This window comes from Bicyclus anynana, chromosome Z (genome assembly GCF_947172395.1).
Source record: "Bicyclus anynana chromosome Z, ilBicAnyn1.1, whole genome shotgun sequence".
In the NCBI taxonomy this organism is placed as follows: Eukaryota; Metazoa; Arthropoda; class Insecta; order Lepidoptera; family Nymphalidae; genus Bicyclus; species Bicyclus anynana.
The window spans coordinates 4758110-4781190 of NC_069110.1; the positions used below are offsets into that span (position 1 = coordinate 4758110).

A 23081-nucleotide genomic window follows, 5' to 3' on the forward strand; every position below is an offset into this window, starting at 1 on the left:
CAGTGTACATGAAGCTTGGATTCGCGTCTTTTCTTTTATCCGAAAGGTAGGTGTATTACGTATTTTAACAATTAAACAAAAATATTATTAGCATCCATAGGTTTTATTTAAGCAAAAATAATAATTAAAATAATTTAGAGCTTTGAAGTGATAATTATTTAGCTACCTCCTATGCCCACCTCTATGTAAAACCTTATAAGAAACCATAGAACATAGAAGCTATACAGTTGGCACTTTATGTAAACATTGACAATGCGAAAGATATCCAAAGGAATCTCGAGACGGTTTCTACGAAATTTGGTTTCGTTTGAAAAAAAATCCAGCTGTAGCTAGATTTGATGATTGATTTTTTGACTGATTAATGATTTTTTTTTTCAGTTCACTATTTTGGTCTTTATTACTAACCTATTAAATAAACATCAATTCAATTAGCAAAATGTCATTTACCTGCTGTGTGATATCCACCTGTAAGCAACGAATGACATTTTTAGATAGAATCTCAATTTCGTATATGTCACGTAGCGTACGTCAAAGATAGTGAATTAGCCTGCTGGGCTCAAGTCAATGTAGAATTTTATAGTTTCTAATTTGACTTAGGGCTAATCTAGTGGCTTCGGCCGTGGCTAGTTTCCACACCACCAGCAAAAACGTACCGCTAAAGGATTAAACGTTCTGCTGGCGTATTCACTAACCTCGAGTAAATTTAGTGGACATAACAACTAGTTATTGTTAGTAATTATTAAGTCACGTGATTCATTATTTTAATACTAACTGATCAAAATTGAGATTATAGGTAAAAATGTCAACCGGTGGCTACTTGACGTGACAACCTTTTGCGGTTATCATAAAGGTAGTGAATATTGCCCAGCAGGCTAATTCATTTACATTGACGTTGAATAAAAAAAAATATTGATATTCTATTTAACAAATGTCATCCGGTGCCTATTGACAACCCTTCGTGGATATCATACAGTAGGTAAATGACATTTCTCAGTTGAGTTGATGTTTAATTTAATAACTTGTTAATAAAGACCAAATAAAAAACAGGCCAGCCGTTGACATTATGATTGTCGTTACCAATGGGCTTTATGGAATACGTAATATGCGGTTATCATTAATTTAACGTTAATTACATTGGGTGGCTATCTATATGTTAGTGAATTGCGAAATCTGTCAGAGATAGACAAGTACCTCTATCAAGTTTATACGCTACCATCTTAGACTGTCGTTGAATAAAAATAAAACTAACGTCCAGTGAACACCTGAGGAACCCAACGGAGCTGCGTTGCATAAACAAAATGCTCTTGACCGGGTGCTAGTTATATAACATCGCCATCTTTTTCAATAATAGTTTAAATAGTGATATTTCAACGCTCTTAGTCGGTCTAGTATATATACCTAGTAGTCCTAGTAGTCCTGGTATTCCTAATAGGGATGATGACAGTTTTTTAAATTGTATATAAATTAAGAGTATGCTAATAGTAAAGCAATTTTGTACAAGTAACAGGGTATCTGCGATCATTACTTTCGGAGCTACAGGGATTTAAAGTGTCAGATTTGCGGCGCTGCCACGGATCTCTGAAAAACGCCCCATACAAAATGGTACGAATTAATGATGTCGTAGGTACATAATGATAGTTGGATGGGCGTTCAAACAAAATTATAGTTCACTTATTAAAAAATGTCACATTTATTGTAAGAAAGCTAAAACTGTATGAATTTTCATTTAATTACGATAAAAGATTTTTATAATCTTATTTATTTTGCAAATATCCAGGCAATCTTTGCATTTTATGTATAAATTAGTTAACATTGACCTTATTTACCCGAATGTATCATAAAAATCAATATATTCAAACCTAGTCATCATCCCCATTGACCTAATATATCTACTGGTGGTTTGCAATTAGAAAGAGAGCTTGATATAGCCAGACATACTCCATTTTATGATGGCTGATAAGTATATCAAGCCGAGCTTCTACAGTGGGTTAGTATGGTCAGGCCTGACGCACTCCGTGTTTTAGCACAAACGTTCAGGTACATGGTCGCACCATCTTGGAGGGGACGAAATCGGGCGAGTGTCGCGCTCGGACGCGGTTTTTATGTGGCTGCTCCTAGACTATTTTATTAGTTCGCATCGTAGCATCCATATATCATTCCCATGTACTCGTACTAATCATTCTTAACGAAGTTTAGTTTCTTAGACAAAATACACAGTAACGTATGTTGTAACCAGATATCCGATGACTATTTAAAAGTCGAAAAAGTAATTAAATTTCCGACTATTACAATTTTATTCAATTTAAAACTGTTGCAAGTCGAATGTTTATTGGAAATTAAGAATTTGTTTGAAGCAAAGTTTGCTTTTACAATATATTTTGTCACCGTTCTGATGCATACAAATACTGTAGGTACTTTTTGAGTCGAGAAGTGAAAATTATCATTTGAACAATCACTTGGTACCTACTTAAGATGTAATCGGATGTCATGATCACACGACCCGAATAAAGATAGAATGCATGTACAAGCAATATGCATACTTAACACTGTATTCTGAGTATGCTTATAAAGACACTCAGCTACAGTTACTCTGGCTACAGATAAATTACACTCTCATCAGCAGTTTGCTTCTAAGGTTCATAAATACGCAGCATCAGTGTTTTGTGTTTTGTGGTCCATAACCTCTCTAACCCAGTTGTTAATGTTCTGCTTCTTAAAAAAGGTTCTGGGTGCGAGTCCCTGCTTAGGTCACTTTAGAATTTTATCAGGTCATTTTATTCATATTAGGTCAGTATATAATTTAAGTATATAGAGCCGTGGTTGCCCAGTGGATATGACCTCTGTCTGTCTCCGATTCCGGAGGCCGTGCGTGGGCCCGAATCCGGTCTGGGGTATGCACCTCCAACTTTTCAGTTGTATGCATTTTAAGAAATTAAATATCACGTGTCTCAAACGGTGAAGGAAAACATCGTGAGGAAACCTGCATACCAGAGAATTTTCTTAATTCTCTGCGTGTGTGAAGTTCGCATTGGGCCAGCGTGGTGGACTATTGGCCTAACCGATTTCATTCTGAGAGGAGACTCGAGCTCTGCAGGGGGACGAATATAGAAGGCTTCGGCCGTGGCGGCCCATTCGGCAAAGATGTACCGCCAAGCGATTTTTCGTTCCGGTATGATACCGCGTAGAAACCGTCAGAGGTGTGGGTAGAACTTTTTTTTCTTTTTCATTTAAGACTGTATTGTCTCATAAAATCAGGTGCGATCGTAGTCGAGGGTTAGCTTGTCAATTAATAAAAAAACCTATTTCTTTCGAATGACAGCCTGCGATACCCAGATCTGCCTCATTTTAAGCAAACTGTCTATGCACGCCTCTGCCTGTTGTTGATCATTAAATTATTAAATTACTGCATAACGATATACCTACATAAAAAAGTATTAAAAATATTATTTCTAAATCTTGTATTTTTCACAAGATTGGTGAAAAGTTTTATGTGTCACATGAGAGCAAAGTATTTTGTTTCTTATGCCTTTGAATTTGAATACCTCACAAGGCGCAGGACTCAATTGGAACTATTTGCTACGCCCGTTTCTGTTATTAAATAAAATAATCCTTGGGATGCTCGGGATTCCTACTCGGCACTCGCAACAAAAGCGGACTTTGCTCTCTTGTTGAACAAATAACCTTTACCGACTGAACATTGAATTTTGAAATTAGAGTAGGGGTAGGACAGGGTTTATGGTAGAAGTAAAGTAACCCTATATTTTCATCCTTTTACAATCAACCCTATTTTTTAATGCCAACAAGACAAAACAACGTTTGCCGGGTCAGCTAGTAATAATCTAAATTCGTATATTGACAAAATAGTCCACGTTTTAAAATATCCAAAACAAACAAGGTTTTTTTTTAAGAATTTAGGGTTAAATATTTTTGACAATAAAATTGTAGAGCAATACAATTTCCAAATATTTCTCACAGAATAGCATGCATGTTAGTCGATTATTTAACTATAGCTCATTTAATTTTTTTTTTAAATCTGAAAGGAACCATGGATTTTTACGTGCAATAAAGTATCATTATGTTCTACTCAAAAGTCCCATTTTTCACGGTACCAAAATTCATCAAATCAAATCATCGTTTATTTGCCCAAAACATGTGATGACAAAAGATAATAAAAAAAATTATATGTACAATATTTTCGCCTTGAAGGGCAAATTTCACAAAATATTCATATAAATTGATTAAGCGACTTAGTCGTGATAGTCAGACTAGAGTAGTGATAGTCAGTAGAGTCAGACTTATATTGACAGTCACGGAAAAATATGTGCAAAGTGACATGTATTTATTTTTTAAATCAGGCTCTACGAACCCCTGTTAAAATTTCCAAGTGACAGCGTACCACTTACTGACTAATGGAAACCCTCCCCCCTAAGAAAAATATAAATTTGACTGTTGATGAACAGGTATAATAAGGTTTTTATTGGAATATAAGGTAACACATAAAGTACGAAAAGAAATGTCTTTGTAACATTAATGTGACGGGTGTGTTGTTAAAATGGATTCAATGTTAGGAGTAATTTTGGACAATTTCAACCTTAATTCTGACTCGGTATCAGTTATCAACGAACCCCCTGCCGTCAAAGGGGGACCCCCTAGGGGTTCGCGTACCCCACTTTGAGAAACCCTGATGTAAATGATAAAAAAAAATCAAGTTCTGCACGCTAAAATATATATATGCAATTACAATAGAATATTACAATATATAATATAAGCAATTTACTAAAACATAAAAGAGAGTTTAGTTTAGTTTTCTGCAAATATGACATAATCAAATGTCAAAAAAAAGTCCGCTATTTACCTGCAGCAATAAAAATATACTTTGCATTAAGTAAATTGATGAAGAACCTGAAGTGGGTCATCCCCTGCGATACAGAATATCCATTTTCAGCTGTATACTCATTCCTCTGGGAAAACTAAGGTATTGATCTTACAGATCCGTAAACGAGGGCTCTTGTTTAGAATTTTCTTTTGAATATTTTCTCATTTATTGTTTTTTTTTTCCTTGAAAAATCTCTAATTTAATTAGAGATAACACACAAATGCACAAATAACAAAGATATTAGTAATTTTGTTTGAACGCTTTGTTTTCGCAGGCGAAACGCTTCGGCCGTTTAAGTTACCACCCTACTGGCAAAAACGTACCACCAAGCGATTTAGCGTTCCGGTACAATGTCGTGTAGAAACCGAAAGGAGTGTGGGTTTTCATCCTCCTCCTGACAAGTTAGCCCGCTTCCATTTTAGACTGCATCATCACTTACCATCAGGTGAGATTGTAGTCAAGGGCTAACTTGTAAAGATTAAAAGAAAAAAAAAACGCCAATACAAATTTAACGATCATTATGTTCCTACGACGTCATTAATTCGTACCATTTTGAATGGGGCGTTTATCAGGAATCCGCGGCAGCGCCGTAAATCTGACTCTTTAAATCCCTTTAGCTCCGAAAGTAATGATCGCAGATACCCTGTTACTTTTAAAAAAATGCTTTACTATTAGCATACCTACTCCTAATTTATATACAATCTAAAAAACAGTCATCATCCCTTTAGCGCCAGCGACTATAAAGTTTGGTAGTAAAATGTTAGCTTGTTTTGGACCTGTAATGCTGATGTCAAGGTGTTAAAAAAAATGGCGAAAAAAGGACACACCCACGCACACACACAGGGGAGGCAACTTTTTTATAATGAATATTTAATTCTAGTTCTTTAGATTTTCTATCATTTTTATAATAACGATAAGGTCTCTTGTACCTACTAGTAAAAGCAGTGGGCAGATTTTTTAATAATATAAATGTAAAAGTTTGTTCTCGCCACTACGTTTTGAAGAAACTGCAATGTAACTAGAGTATTTGAGGTTCATATATTATAATGTTGGCAGGTAAAAATTAAAACTTTTGGTTACTTAACTAGTCCCCAGAGGATTCTATTGCAGTCAAACAATTTCGTGAAAATTAATTTCAATAACTGATGCCTTGAGAAAAAGTAGAGCATCAGTTTTACTAGGCATAAGTAGTAGGTATTATGTTATTGAACTAACAAAGTCTATTGTCAATATTGGGTTGAGTGAATCGAATAACAATATCTTAATGCTCAAAATGCCTCCTTTTGCTTTTTATTTTTATCTTTGGCTTGTCGTCTGTTTACCTATCTCCCAACACCGATAGATGTCGCTGTTGCAAAGTGCATCACTTTGCAATAGCGACATCTATCGATATTTCCGTGCACTCCGCTATGCAGAAGTGCAACGAGTCTAGACTAGGTCGAGTTATTGAAGCAATACGGCAGGTGGCGCTATGAAACTTGTACCTTGGGGTGGGTTTCGAACGCGACTTGTTTCATAATGTTATGAACCATTTAACGCCATCTTTATTATAATATTAAAATTACTGCACACTGCACCCATGTGGTAATTCCTGTTATGATTCTAGAGGGCGCAACTGGTATAGACTGTTGATCCAATCCTTAAGCCCGCTCTACACTCATCACTAGTATAACTCACAGTCGCAAAATTTCACATTTTGGTCCACATGACATTATAGTAGGGGAGCCGAAGAGAGGATTTTTGCAGTTACTCGAGCGCTGAACATAAGATACTATACTTTGCACGTTGTTGAGTACCAAGTATGATCTCTTAATATTGGTGGATATGTATAAAAGATAAAGTAACTTCAAAAATACTAATAAGTAACGTCAAATAAGGATAAAGTGGATTTGTTGATAGCTAAAAGGTGTGCATTTCGAAAATCTAAGGATTTGACCGTAAAGTAATGAAATGGGAGGGTTCCAAAGTTACAAAATAAAACCCATACATTTCAGGATCCGAGCCACAAACGCGGTTAATATTTTAATTTTTTTGAATCTAAAAAATAATAGCTAATATCAAAGCGAACTATCATCTAATCTACCAAATCTTATCGGTCTCCATTACTTTAGTAACTGCAAATTTAAGTTTCCGGACTCCACTACTATTACTCAATGAGATTAGATTATTACTTAATTATGGCTCTAGACGTCTTGAGCGTAATAATTGATTTGTATTTAAAGTTCTTATTCCTAACTGTTACCTGAACAAAGTTATTAATAAAATAAAATAAAGCATGTGTTGCATGAGTATAAAGCTAAAATCACTACTTTGTAGTTATATAACAATATATAACAACAACTGATTGATGTTAAAATTTATAAGTAAATAAAACTTTAATTATGATTGATGTTAAAATGCAATATTCGTTAAGGTTGTTTAATTATAACATAAAAAGCTTTTCGGCAAGCGACATTCATCAAAATTGACGACATTTCATTATTGGTTTGGTTTGCAAGATATATAACAGCCCGTGAACCGTGCAACAAATTTACAAGTGATTACTATCAAGTTAATTCTTGATTCTGGTAGCTAACTAGGCAACCAGGTAATGAAAATTTCTGAGCGTCGGAACGAGACAATGTACTACGTAATTTGTAGGACCTTGTGTCTGTTAAGTTGTATAACTATTAATTAAGCAACAGTAAAACAACATCTGGTTACTAAAAACCTTTGGTAAACTACCCAACCTATATCAATAACGAGGTATATTACTAACCAGCTGTCTTTTTTACTGTTACTTAATTAATAGTTATATAACATAACAGCCACCAATGTCTTACAAATTACGTGGTACATAGCCTCGTTCCGATGCTCAGAAATTTTTATTTCTTGGTAACCCAGTTAGCTACTAGAATCAAGAATTTTCGTAAAAAAAAGTTTAGCGTCTCATCAAGATGCAGCTACTCACGGAAAATTAACTTGATAGTAATCACTTGTAAATTTGTTCCACGGATCCCAGACTATAATAAATATATCACTTACAACTATCCATAATTATCATTGCGCAATGCTCTGCGTTTCGGCGAAAATATATTGCGACTTGTTGTCTTTTTTATATGTTACAAATTATTTCTTTGCATGTTAATACGTCCGTTTTACGCGCGTGTCCACTCGCTTTGACACTTGCGCGTATCTGAGATACTAGAGCTAGTTAATGCCTGACGATCAAGTAATCTCATATACCTGCAGCGCTAACGGCTTGACGTCCGATAAAAAGGATCGTGTGTTGGCCACGATCGGCATGATGTCATACACATCGCGACCAATATACGATCAGTTTTATCGAACGACAAGCCGTTAGGGTTGCAGTCACGTGAGATTACTTGATCGTCAGTGGCTGACATTAATCAAATCCAATTGCCTACACTCATTTCTTTAATGGCGCTTCAAACGCGTATCTAGACGGGACATAAGTAGCTCTAATATCTCGGCTAAAAGGCGTGTATAGACAGACGGGACATAAATATAGTTACAATAGCTCTAGTATCTTGGCTACGCGCGAGTGTCAACATGAGAGTGAACTTTAGACTAATGTGAACATGATCTTTGAACCTGCACTCTTTATATGTATAAACAGCGAAATACGTCTTTATTAATATTTTAGATTTTTCTTTTATTGATGTATAGGTTGTGATAAAGTTGTGAACAGAGTATACTTATTATCTGCGATCACAAAATGCGACAAGATACTCAATATTTTTTGTTTTTTTTTTTATCACACTAATATTATAAAGGCGAAAATTTGTGTGAAAGTGTGTATGTTTATTTCTTCTTTGTGCTACGGCTACAGAAGCGATTTAGTTGAAATTTGGAATGAAAATAGATTTTACTCTGAATTAACACAGGCTACTTTTGATCCCCGAAAAATCCATAGTTTCCGCGGGATTTGTGAAAAACTGAATTCCACGCGAACTAAGTAGCGGGCGTCCGCTAGTGTTAAATAAATAAATAATAACATAAAACACACTATAAAGTTATTTCTACATTCGATCGGGTTCGGCATGAACTATTAAACTAGACTAAAATCTAAAACTTTTATTTAAGCTTAGGCTATCAAGTTCAAAATAAATAATAATAATAATTTCTCCCTCAGCTTCATTTACCTTAGCAAACGATAAATATAATAAACTAACAGTACATATCTACTAGAACTAATGTATATAAAAAAAGTGAAACAGTGTCAAATATTTGGTTTGCATACAAACCAAAAGAAATATGTAAATATATAAACAGTATAAATATAAAAGTGTTAGTGAAAACAAAAAAAAAATGTGCTGTGAATTAATAAAAAGATAAAAGTGGGTTTTGTAAAATGCACGCGTATCGCTGATTGTGGACGTTGCGAAAATGTTAAGCCGATGGAAAAGCAAAGACAAATCGGAGAAATCCAGCAAGTCTTCAAGTACAAGCGGAAAGAAAAAAAGAAAAGGTCGAGATAATGGTAAGCTTTCGTGTGTGACTATAAACTTTTTTATAAAAGCATTATTATTTAATTTTCATGTTTTTAATTTAAACTATGTTTTATAATTTTAATTTGTTACGTTTATGTTCATTGAATTTTTATATTTATTTTTGTTAACCAAACGTTTTTGTTTTTCTTTTCATATGGGTATACCCTACCTGAAATAAGAATCATTATTATAAAGCATTATTATTAAAACCAATCCGCATTGGGCCAGCGTGGTGGACTAAGGCCTAACACCCCTCATTCTGAGAGAAGACTCGAGCTCAGCAGTGAGCCGAATATGGGTTGATAATGAAATTATAAAGAGTGTTTTAATTTATTTTTACGGATAATCTTAGAGAAATTTTATCATGACGGAATCCAAAACTCTATTTAAAATGGATTTTCTAAGCGATAATAGAGCAATCCTTGCGTTTTTTGCTGAGGCATGCAAGAAATTTGTAGCGCGAAACACAATTTTTCATCTCACTACAGCGAGAAAACTGCTGTAAGCAAGAAATCTGTTTTGCAAGACATACAAAACTACGTACCGTTTATCGTCAATAGTTACAATGATGTGTTGATGTTAAGTCAGCCATTGTCGAGCAAGTAAGCTCACATGCCTGCAGCTCTACATCACTTGACGTTCGATAAAAATGCTCGTGTGTTGGTCGCGATCCACATGATGTCATATGTGCATGACACACGATCAGTTTTGTGTGGGCTTATCGGATGGTGAGTGGCTAGCATAAAACTCAACAGCGCACGTGGCCGACATTTTGTCTATTTCTATTCACTTCGGTCGTATGTTAGCACTACAGGCTTAATTTATTCTATAATCTGTAATCCCTAAGCTACAAATTCCCCTTTCTATAAACAAGGCGTAGGAAATTATTACTTGTTATTATCTATTTTATGAAATGGACGTTATTGAATAATAAAACAATGATAAGTAAGATATAGCTACACGTACTTTGAGTACCAAACCCAATATTGAATTTACACATTTAATAACTTTAAATAGTTTAAAAAACTTAAAAACATGCTTTTAGCACGCACTAAAAATTACAAATATTGAATTTAAGTCACGTGACTATTTTTTCGTATTTCTGACAGCAAACCCTTTCATTTGATATCCATATAATTAAAACAGTCAGTCCGCCATCTTGGGGAGGCTGCCATATTGAATTTGTAATAACGTTTGTTAGTAAGTCATGTGATGTACACATTGTACATGTAAGGAGCCGTGATAGCCCAGTGGATATGACCTCTGCCTCCGATTCCGGAGGGTGTGGGTTCGAATCCGGTCCGGGGCATACACCTCCAACTTTTCAGTTGTGTGCATTTTAAGAAATTAAATATCACGTGTCTCAATCGGTGAAGGAAAACATCGTGAGGAAACCTGCATACCAGAGAATTATCTTAATTCTCTGCGTGTGTGAAGTCTGCCAATCCGCATTGGGCCAGCGTGGTGGACTATTGGCCTTATCCCTCTCATTCTGAGAGGAGACTCGAGCTCAGCAGTGAGCCGAATATGGGTTGATGACGACGAGTAAGTCATGTATTGTCATCAGAACTCAGCGCGTGTGCAAAATTTCATCCTATACGAAGACCGAGAAATGGGTCAAATTAAGATTTTAAGATTTTTTTACAAACATAGTTACAAGCTTGGGAGGTCGCCATATTGGATTTGTAATGACGTTTCTTAGCTAGTCATGTATTGTCATCAAAGCTCTGAGCGTGTACAAATTTTCATCTTAATCGAAGACCGGGAAGTGGGTCAAATTAAGATTCCAAAATTTTCTTACATACATAGTTACAAGCGAAGCTAATTTAAAGTGTGTAAAAAGACAAAGCATAATTTGTCTCCCAGACTGTTAACATTTCATAACCAAATAAAAAAAGGGCTAAACTTTTTATTGCAAAAATTATAATAATACCTAGATCATAAATCAACAAAATGCCAAATTAATTAAAATCTACATATACTTTTTAGAGCCACCCATCTAGATATTATTTTAGTATCTCCTTAGAATAAAACAAACAAAGCCGCGTCTGCCTGTCACTCAGACTTATTACATAAGGACTAGTATCGCGCCCAAATTTTACTAGTATCGAACAAAATTGTCTGTCATTTTGTGAGGAAAACGAGCTCATCTTTTGTATATATCTTATTCTAAACTAGAAGTTGTTGACCGTTTGAAACACCACTTATGTATTTTTGCGGAGCTTTTTAACCGGCGAACACGATTGCAACTTTGAAACATCGATTCTATAGAGACAGTGATTGCATTAGATCATTGATCATATACTTTGACAGAAAAGTAACGTCAAGTAAATTGCTTTAAAAACGCCCTATACGAACGCTATTAGGTACGCGAAGATCACTGACAATCAGGGTGTGAATTACAAGCATGTTGCCATGATAAAAATTCTTAATTAACGATGTCAGCTAATGAAAAAAATACATTTTATTTAATTAATTTAAAAAAATGCGGGATTAATTTTTATTTATTTTGGGTTTTAAGCTCTATATTTTATGTTCTTTTATGATAAAAATATTTTTTTCTGCTTAGTTGACACTCGGAATAAAGGCCCAGCTTCCATACAAAATTTAGACATGTCCTTTCCACTCGTTATCTGAGAAATATTAGAACTCGATTCAATTAAATCACATAAAAAGATTTTGAGTTATTAAGTAGACAAAAGTGGCAGGTTTCAGGTCAGGTTCTTCTAAAGACTACTTGTCGATTGTCCGCGGTTCTCTGTTTGGCTGTCGCACTACCGTGCGCCTTATGCATCTACGATTCAACGAATCCACGAAGGTATAATACTAAAATCCACAGAATATATACAATATATATATTTGTATGCTATAACTGCGTTGCTAGAGTAATACCGCTAGAATACCTAGTTGTTCAACAACTCGCGAACTGCTGAGCCTCTTATATTATTAACTCGAGTGCTTTACTTCTCTATGATTTCAAATAACGTAAGATAGTAGACTCAGTGGCGTAGCGTGCCTTGAGGCTCCATATCAAAATTAGTTTGGGGGCCCAAATTAAGAGTAAAGATTTCTCACAAAAGAAACAAAAATGCTCGCTTAAAATAAATATGACTGACATAACCTATGTAGGCAATATGTAGGATGTTTCCAACTTAAATACAGAAAAAGAAATTGTGGATTACCTTAATTTTACTAATATTTGCTTTCACACATAAGGGGCCCTTATAGTCAGGGGGCCCCGTATCATTACCGCGGTAGCTCATCTCCTGAGTAGACTGGTATTTTTGAGTAGTGATCATGCTTTCTGCATACAAGGCCAGTCCGATTCGGAAAGTTTCTGTATAATGAGCACGAGTTTTCTAGTTTCTATGTGCTTTATAAATTTTTCCATACATGTACATTCATCAACAGCTATCTTAGTACCACAAGTAAGCTTACTTTTGGGGCTAGATAGCATTGTATAGAGGTACCTATACTGTCCCAAAAATTATATCTAACTAGCTTACGCCGCGCGGTTTTACCCGCGTAGTTTCCGTCCCGTAGGAATACTGTAATGATATATACCCTATAGTCTTTCTCAATAAATGGGCTATCTAATACTGAAAGAATTTTTCAAATCGGACAAGTCGTTCCTGAGATTAGCGCGTTCAATCAAACAAACAAACTCTTCTGCTTTATAATATTAGTATAGATAAAAGGGGAAATTAATTTTGTAAATAATTAAGGAATCGTGCTTATTTTTATAAGTAACACTATTATCTGTTTTTAACACATTACTTTGTTTCAGAAGAGGACTGGCAAGGAGACCCGAGAATTGATGGTAAGTATTATTTCTTTATATTTAAATTTGGGGGTAAATAAAACACATCTACAAACGATATAAATATACAGGGTGTTGCGAAGTATTTCTCATAACTTCAAGATTTTTACAAGTCCACATACAGGCGACGAACTGCATTACAATTTTTTTTTAACTAAAAAAAAAAACTTTTTATGTTTTACAAAGTGATTCAAATAATTCCGATTATTCATGCCTTTATCTATCCTTGTATTTTAAAATACCTAATTGTGGTGGTAAAACTGTCGATAGCGACGAGATATTGCAACTGGTAAACCCCCCTTCACTAGTAAGCTACTTCATGATATTTGTCAATGAATAAGTTTGGCTAGGTCATAATATAAGGATGCGGTATAAAAGGGACACACTTTAAGATCTATTTACAGAAGAAATATTTTTACGTCGAACATATTAATTTTAGAACACATATTCCTCAGACATTTTTAATATTAAGGGTCCACCACAGTACCAAGCCTCCCTCCTCATAGGAGAGGGGATATGTAACTCCGGCCTAGGCTTAAGTGGGTTAGTGAAAAAATCGGTTGTCTGTAAGTCGGTTTACTGACGATAGTTGAACGTCAGAAAATACTGATGGCATTTTTCAAAAGGAAATGTCAATTAACGTATTTATATATATAAATAAAAAAAAACTTGAGAGGACACCCGGATGGAACGAAGTTCCTTTCGATTAATTATTGATGAAATGAGGGGTCTTTAGAGGTGAGGGGGTCTTATGGGTTTGGGGGGTGAGGGTGTCTTTTTTGGGGTTAAGAGGTCTTTTGGGTTTGGGGGGGGTCTTTTGGGTTTGGGGTCTTTGTTGACGTTGTCACGTCAAAAAAAGACTTTAATCATAAGAATTGGTCCATAAACGACGAAGTTATGCGCGAACACCTTTTTTTTGAAGTCGATAAAAAATACTATTCGTTTTTCTAAAATACTGTTTAATAATGTTAAAAGTTTTCAAACTTAGAGCGAGAGAACGATTCATGACGTCATCTTTTTTCGAGTTTGCATCTGGCTTTATCGATTTATAAGACGTTGTCACGTCAATACATAAAAAAAATAAGTGTTTGGTGTTTTCTCCAGGGGGGTTGTCTGATGGAGAAGCTAGCAGAGGACCGACCCGAGGACGACCGAGTCGACGCGAGGACCCGCGCCGTCACACACTGGCTGGCAATCACAACATCTACATGCATCACCACCACCAAGCGGGACACATCAGTACAATTGAGATCGAGGTAAGCCTATAGCCTTAGACCATTAAAAAGAATGGACCTGTTTCGCACCCAAATTCACCAACAAAAAATAATCAATAATCTGTCGTTTTTTAAGGGGGACGAAGTAAACTTACACATCGAAAACATTTAACACCATTAAGTACATTCTGTGTCCATACACTACACACAACTATATAATTGACCCGCAATACACACACGCGTAATTTTTACACAGACTAACCAACACATCGCTTAGACTATCCACAGAATATATATATTTATATATATAGAATGTTCGATTACTTAATCGATTTTTTGCTGTTCCGTCAAAAGAATCGATTCTTTTTAGAAATCGTTATTATTACAAATTTGATAAAATTATTGTAGAAATACTTACAAATGAAACGTTTCTTTTTAATGGTCTAAGATCACAGCAAATGGATTGCTATCGGAAACGATGCAATCAAAGATCAAAGTTAAGTTGTATAAAATACGTTTTCTTGTGTTAAAGGAATGTAGAGGTCCTCTGATCTAAAAGTGAACACTCTAAGGTTTTTAAACACTTTAAAAGAAGTACTCCTTGTTATATTTTTCGAATACTGTGTATGGTACAGATTTTCCCGTAAACATAGAGTTCCCGTAAGTATAAGATCCGTATTAAAAACTATCTTCACCCATTTGTTTATTGGATGTAATGTGTTTTATATCAATTTTGCGAGTAGGTGAGGATAGTTAATAACGGTTAATAATAGTTTGGTCAGAAAGTTTTCAGGCAACCTACTCTCAATTTATTTGTTTCTTTTCATCCAATATAAGATGGGTGAAGGTTCCTAATACGGATCTTCGTGCGCTTTGATTAACATTAATAGCGGCATAAACTTTGTACATAGAACCGTTCACATGACGTCGTTAATACTGCAAAAAACGTATTACCTTAATTATACGTAGGCGTATATGTTATAAAACATTTTTGTGTAAACGTGGCGTAATTAGTTGATTGAAACTTTTCCCATGTAGAGAGACAGAACCACAACTGCTTTGTTGTGGAATACAGGAAAGAGTTTTGCATGTATTTGATTTATCTAATTGTTAGAATGAAGGTAAATATTACCTTTTATACAAGATAGTAGGTATAGTAAAGTTTATAGGTAATCTTTGTATTTCTCAACACTTTTATAATTCATGTGCAAATAGAACACTTATAGGGTTATTAAGTCCTCACAAAGTGTTCAGTTAAAGTGATTTTTTTTTAAAGATATTTGCCATATTTTTTTATAATATAACCAATATTTCCATTCCCCTCAAAATAAAAAATATATATAAATACTGTGCTAGGAGTGGGTACGACAATAGACCAAAGGGGCGGGGATCGAACCACCACCCCTCGGTGATGAGTCCAACCACTCTGACCATTGAGCTATTGAGGCTTGTTTGAGATTACCAAATAATATTCATTTTCGTTTCGTATATTTCCTATATAAAAATATAATTTAATTTTCTGTTTAAAAGATTCTTAGTTAATGAAATTGTTTTCTTATATTATTATTTAATGTTTAAAAGCATGACATCATTATTATTTATAATTTAATATTAATATGATTTAATTATTTTATTATTTCGACTTTTGTTTATTTTTTTGTTTGTTTTATATACCTCTAGCGATACAATAAAGCCCAGGCGCTAGTGAACATGCCCGAGTATGCTACAGTTAACAAATATCGGGACGTGAAGGTGAATCGAAACATGCGAGTAGATCCACGAATAAAGGTACAAGTATCATCGATATCAACCTATATTAAGGGTCCACTACAAATTTAGGTCTCCCTCTTTATATTAGAAGGGGTATGGAGCTTAGACCCATCACACTACTCCAATGGGCGTTTGCGGGCTTACAGTGGAATTCATAGATATTGTAGGGGCACCCCAGGGAATCATTCACCCGCTGAGTGACAAATTCTCAAATAAAGAGAGGGTAAATTCGATACTCGGCGACTGAATGAATGATGGGGGTGACCCTACAGCATCTATGAATTCCGCTGTTAGGTTAATGTTAAATTCGTTAAATAACACTATCAGGTGATGATGACTGGAACCGACAGCCTAACGTGCTCTCCGTGACACGGGGGTGTAACTCTAGCAACATCCCACTGGCAGCTATACATTATTATTAATTTTATTTTATAATAGTTGTGTAGGTACATTTAATTTATTTTAATTAATAATTTTATTTTTCTTGACATTTTAGTAATAGTCAGGGATCCCTAGAACATCGTCGGAACGAAATAATGTACCATACAATTTGTAGGACATTGTGGCTGTTATGTTGTTTGTGTAACTATTAATTGATCGACAGTAAAAAAAAATCTGGTTAGTAACAACTTTTGTTACTCTACCCTCCTCCCAACTTGTATCAATAACGAGGGTATTAAAAGTTGTTAATTAATTAATTGTTCTAACTGTTGCTTAATTAATAGTTATACAATTTTACAGCCACATTGTCCTACAAATTGCGTGGTACATTATCTCGTTCCGACGCTCTGAACTTTTAATTTCCTGGTAACTCAGTTAGCTACCAGAATCAAGATTTTTCGTAAATAAAAATGTTGATCGTCTCATCGAGATGAAGCTACTCTAATTAGCTTGTTAGTACAGGTGTAGAAAATGTTCTAGGGATCCCTGACTATAATGCATGTATACTTGACATATTCTTTTACAAACATACATACACTTTCTTTCTTTAATTTAATTATTTGTTACAAACTTCTATATTTTTATTTTATGTTATTTTAGGTAATTTGTTGTATGTAGGTAAATTGTTGTACGCCAGAAATGGCCGAACATATGTCAATGTGTGTTCGCAGCCAATAAATAAATAAATGTAACCGAAAATTCAAAAGAAATAAAAACAGGCATTGAACCCAGGGCCACAACGCTACCTACGCTACGAGAAATACATTAATAACATAATGTGTAGGTAAACAACGAAGAGGTTTCAGTACGTGTATCGTATAGTCAATAATCCGGAGGTGAAGATTTGTTCTTGATAATCAAACTATCGTTGCACTATTAGTCTTTCTAAGTTTTAAGTTCAGGTAACTCTGTCATAGAATACCCGGCTACAGAACTTTACCTGTAAGTTGATATCTACCTCCATTTTATAGTGCTTCAGTTTCAATAACTATTGGAACAGAGCAGGCGGATTCTTCAATATCCGACTGGAGAATTATATTCTGTTTAATGTCTCGCATATCTTCATGTTTATAAAACTTTTCCGGGCAAAACATGGCTTGTACCTACTGCATTATTAGAAGGGAAAATGATGTTTCATTTTACCTGCATAATAATTTTGTTTGCTTTGTTGTGCTGCTGGATCGAATGCTCAGATTAATGAATATGTCGGCGAGTGAGTTATTTGATCGGTTAGCAAAATCTACGTTAATTATTGCGGTAATATTAGAATCAGGTTTTCATGTTTTCAATTGGTATTTCATTATTTACTGTTTAAATAAATAAGACTATAAAAGGTTGATAACCTGACTCTCGTCCTAAATAGTATTGCGTCCAAAATGGCGCATAGCCGGTACACTTGACAGGTACAGGGGTACCCTGCCCCCACTGTAGTCTGCTAATTGAGCAGTTGAGTTGTAATCGCGTTTTTGTGGATATATAATATCCACGATAAATGGATAGTCGTCTTCCATTTGTTAAGCATAGTGAAATAGTGATAGAGGTGTAGAAGTTAAGTAGTGAGTCAGTGAATATAGTGAGTGAGTAAGTTATCGACCGGTCTGGTTAGTATTGCATTGTTAAGTAAGTAACAAACTTGCTTGGCTGGGAGCCAACACAAGCGGAGAAGGAGAGCGTTAACATGTTGTTAAAGAGCCTCTCAACCCTACTGGAATCGGTTGCAAGTCCGAAATCCGCTGGTGGCTGACTCCTTGCTATACGCTAGTAAATCATGGTTTACATCTAATAGTATCAGCGCTATACTCGATTGCGAAAAACTGATTTTCGTGACCTTTTGACCTTTGTAACTTTTTTAGCCGGCACGAAATCGATGTCGATTTTTCACATCTTCATACATAACACCGTATTATATTAGAAATTCTGCTCACTAGGAATTTTTCCCCAGATTGAGGTTTAAAAAGCCTAAAATAACTAACTAAAAATAACAGAAACGGGTTTCATTTATTTATTAATTCCTTGGTATAAACCACGGATATAAATAGCTTAAGTGCTTTATATGTTCTGTGATATAAACTGAAGGAGTATTATCCCCATATACACACACACAGTCAGTTTTCCACACCAATGCATCTGTCAAACTTTACCATTACGAGTACGTCTAAAGCCAAACGGACTTTCCGTATTGATCAAGATAGATGACTACCAAGTTTCGAGTGGTTTATTCGTGTATGTACTTGGAAATACCAGAAGCTCTTGCTTGCCATGCGCATCCGAACTAAATGTTCCGCTTAACCACAAAATCAAATCAATTCAAACAGACTCGAACTCAGTGTCAAAGCACAAAGCTTTGATATTGAATTGATTATTCCCTTAATCGAATTTGGTTTGGAGGAAATATATAACATATTATAGTATGTTGTAATTATGGAATAATCTTACATGATTATATACATGCATGTTGGATACAATACACCAATGTGCATGTTAATAATTAGTGGGAGTACAGAATGGCAATGTATGTTGTACTTGTATATCAGATACACATTTCTGTTGATGTTTGTATTAATTAGTGAAGTGCTTGCAGCTTTAAAAACATGAAAACCCCGGAATTCAGTTACGGATAATAAAATTTAATACCATTGAATATGATGTTTGGCTAATAATATTTATCAATCACTATAATTGAAGTGCCTTTATGTTATTTTAAATGAAGCTTTTAAAGCAGCTTTTTAACCGACTGAAAAAAGGAGGAGGTTCTCTATTCGACTATGTTTTTTTTTAATAAACGCATACTTGTTTCAAAAATATTTTTTCCTTTTTAAATATTTTTGCCTGGGACCCTTGTAACTTGCTATTTTCCAAAGCCGCCATGGTTCAAACCATAAGTACGTATAAACGTGTATATTATATAGGATTGTCTATGGTTCAAACTCTAAATTTGGCTACCGTACTAATCTATGGTAGGAGCATACGCTGACAAACTTTTAGCTTTCATAAACTGAGAGGTATTTTTTTAATAGTACATATATCTCTCGGGTCGACTTTCCCAATAATGTGACGCTATTTTGTTTTGTTGTGCCTCATGATTGGTATGGTTGTTTGGGCTTATGTTTTACGGTCGGTTGCCACCTGACACCAAGGTCGTAATCTTGCTGGAAGAATTGAACAAATGGTAGAATACCACTCGGCATTAACATTCTTTTGATCTTCAAGTGGAATTGTACATATGGGACCCGTAGCTGCGAAAAATATTTTTTTTACCAACGTTTCTCGCCTGCCTTACTTTTGTTAGCGTGTTCTCATTTTCAAACTCCCATTTACAAGACAACTGTATTTTTTCGGGTTACGAACAATAATTCCACGTTTCATATCCAGTGACAATGTCATAAACAGCATTAGAATGTCCGTGGTCGTACTTCAGTAGTATCTGTGATCACTATTCCAACGACACCAAAGTTTCCGAACTCTCAATTCTTCGTGTAAAAATTTCTGAATTTGGGTCCCTCGAATTGTCTCATAGGTAATGCGTGGGTTTTCTTCAATTAGCTGCTTAACATTAACCACATTATTTTCGTTAACGGCAGTTGAAGACCGGCCTCCACGAAATTCGTCATGTAAAGAAACTCGACCTTTCTCAAATTCAGCATACCATCGCTTCACAGTGCTCAAACAAGGTGTTTCTCTCCTAAAAGCATTTTGAAGACGAGCAGCACAGTACTTGCGGAGAGTGACTTTTAAAATTAAAATAAATCATTGCTCTAAAATCGTTCCAATCTATTCATGCTAAATTACAGCTTTCTAGTAGTAATAATCTCTGCGCTAAACCGCGGACGGACGGACAGATGGACATGACGAAACTATAAGCTTTCCTTGTGGACTACAGTACCCGAAAAAAAAGAGTAATTTCAACGGCTTCATTCCTATTCGCGAATACCTTCTAGAGTTTTCTGTATTCTGAGTTAAAGTCATTACCACTGATGTAAAATTGTGGATAACTATATTTTAAGGTGTTACAAAACTTGTGTTGGTGATATTTTTGTTAATTTAAAATATTGTTTTTAGCCCCACATGACACACTATCCGCAATCGAACAATGCGCTGTTTGACGATGACCCCGGCGTCATGTCGGAGGTGGAAACATCTTCGACTGGGTTCAGACGCGGCGGAAAGCAAAGGTCTTCCCTTCCGGTAGTGAGGACTCCGAGTAAAACCCTTGAACGACCTTTGGGTGAGTAATTTTTCCAATAACAATATTGACACTTTTTTTTAAATTGTCTTAAATAGTTCATTAACGTTCTCCTATACTACGGCCTTTCTTGATGAGTACTGTTTACCAACAAACAAATTAAAAATGAAGGTATAAATCACTAGTCATTTCACACCTCATAATAATTATAATTAACTTGTACTTAAATTGATGAAAATAAATTTGATTAATAAGCTTAGAAAAACTAGATATGGTTAATATATTTTATATAACATTTTATAAACAAACCATACATAATTTAAAATAAATAAGTTATGAAATGACATGCGTTTTCTACCTTCATTTCTAATTTCTTTGTTGGTAAACAGTACTCATCCAGAATTATCTTAATTTTCTGCGTGTGTAAAGTCTGCCAATCCGCATTGGGCCAGCGTGGTCGACTATTGGCCTAACCCTATTACTATACCCTAACTCTAATTCTGAGAGGAGACTCGAGTTCAGCAGTGAGCCGAATATGGGTTGATGACGATTCTTTACAAGTTAGCCCTTGTCTACAATCTTACCTGATGGTAAGTGGTGATGCAATTTAAGATGTAAGCGGGCTAACTTGTTGGGAGGAGGATGAAATCCACACCCATTTCGGTTTCTACACGACATATATACCAATTACGATTCGCATTACACGCATGGCCAACTTTTCGCTCAATATATAGTCAGTGTGAGCTAAAACTATCTTGTGCTTTACGTGTGCCACGTTTGATGTTAACACCTTCCTCGGAACTTTGCTGTAACAAAATTTATACTCGAAGAGATTTTAATTGCGTTCAAAGTGTGGAGTCTACTCATAGTTACACATAATTAAAATCTTGGCTAAACTTTACTAATTATTTAGCATTTTAGTTCGTTTATGCAGAGTAAAATTACAAATCTATGTAGCTTTCATCATTATTATCATTATTTGACAACCCATATTCGTCTCACTGTTGAGCCTGAGTCTCATCTCAGAATAAGGTTAGTCTAATAGTCCACCACGCTAGCCCAATGCATTTGGCAGACTTCAAACACATAGAGTATTAAGAAAATTGTCAGGTGTGCAGGTTTCCCCACGATGTTTTTCCTTCACCGATTGAGACATGATGTTTAATTTCTTAAAATGCATATTAACTGAAAGTTTTAGGTGCTTGCCCCAGACCGGATTCGAACCTACGCCTTTCGAATCAAAGGCAGAGGTCATATCTACTAGGCTATCACGGCTCTCTAGCTTTTATTATTTACTACTAATTATAACATTTTTGATTATGCTGTCAAGGGTATAGGCACCCTTAGTATTACATAGTTGCTTAGGGAGTCTATGGTGTTACACCCCGTCCCTAATATACAAAATAAGCTAATATATTGGTCCTGGTCCTACCCCTAACTCACAGCTTGGAAAGTGTATCTAAACGTAAGGTCTTCCAGTGAGTGAGTAAACCTGATGATAGTCATCATCATCATTATCGACCCATATTCGGCTCACTGCTGAGCTCGAGTTTCCTCTCAGCATGAGAGGGGTGAGGCCAATAGTCCACCACGCTGGCCCAATGCGACGGACTTCACACACGCGGATAATTGAGAAAATGCTCTGATATGAAGGTTTCCTCACGATGTTTTTTCTTCACCTTTTATTTGAGACACGTGATATTTAATTTGTTCAAATGCACACAACTGAAAAGTTGGAGGTGCATGCCTCGGACCGAAGTCGAACCCACACCCTCCGGAATCAGAGGTCATATCCACTCACGTAATTTATATTTATAAAAAGGTCATCATCTATATTGTAGCTTTATAAGGTTTCAAGGGTTAGACCTCACAAACTTTCAGACTTCATAAAATGGTGAATGTTGACTACTGCTGGCTCTCGTTTTATAAAATTAGTGAATAATGACTATTTTGGGCAGGTTTAGTGTTCCTTCAGTACAGAAGCGAGACGAAGCGAGCTTTGTTACCAAACGAGATCACGTCGATAGACACTGTGAAGGCACTTTTTGTACGAAGTTTCCCGAAGCAATTAACAATGCAGTACATGGACAGTGCGCACGTAAAAATCTACATCCACGATTCGTCGAAGGATATGTTTTATGAATTAGAAGATGTAAGGTGAATATCATTTTGAATATTTTTTTTAGTTTGTATGTCTATCTGACACCCTACTGCTTCACTCGTGTAGTTCCCGTCCCCGTGGGAATACGGGGATGAAGTATAGCAAATGCTGTTCACAAATAAC

At 35.4% G+C, this 23081-nt stretch overlaps 1 protein-coding gene across 10 annotated transcripts in view; it reads left to right on the forward strand.

Annotated features, from left to right (window-relative positions):
- LOC112042895 (coiled-coil domain-containing protein AGAP005037) overlaps positions 1-23081 on the forward strand; it is a 233015-nt gene that overhangs the window by 78172 nt on the left and 131762 nt on the right. For 7 of the 10 annotated variants that reach the window (XM_052890793.1, XM_052890798.1, XM_052890797.1 and 4 more), the window contains exons 3-7: positions 13157-13189; positions 14294-14445; positions 16084-16191; positions 20674-20839; positions 22756-22954. In XM_052890793.1, coding sequence (XP_052746753.1) covers positions 13157-13189; positions 14294-14445; positions 16084-16191; positions 20674-20839; positions 22756-22954 — 658 coding nt within the window. The remainder of the gene's footprint in view (positions 1-13156; positions 13190-14293; positions 14446-16083; positions 16192-20673; positions 20840-22755; positions 22955-23081) is intronic. The other 3 variants (XM_052890795.1, XM_052890794.1, XM_052890799.1) reach the window with 3 other exon arrangements.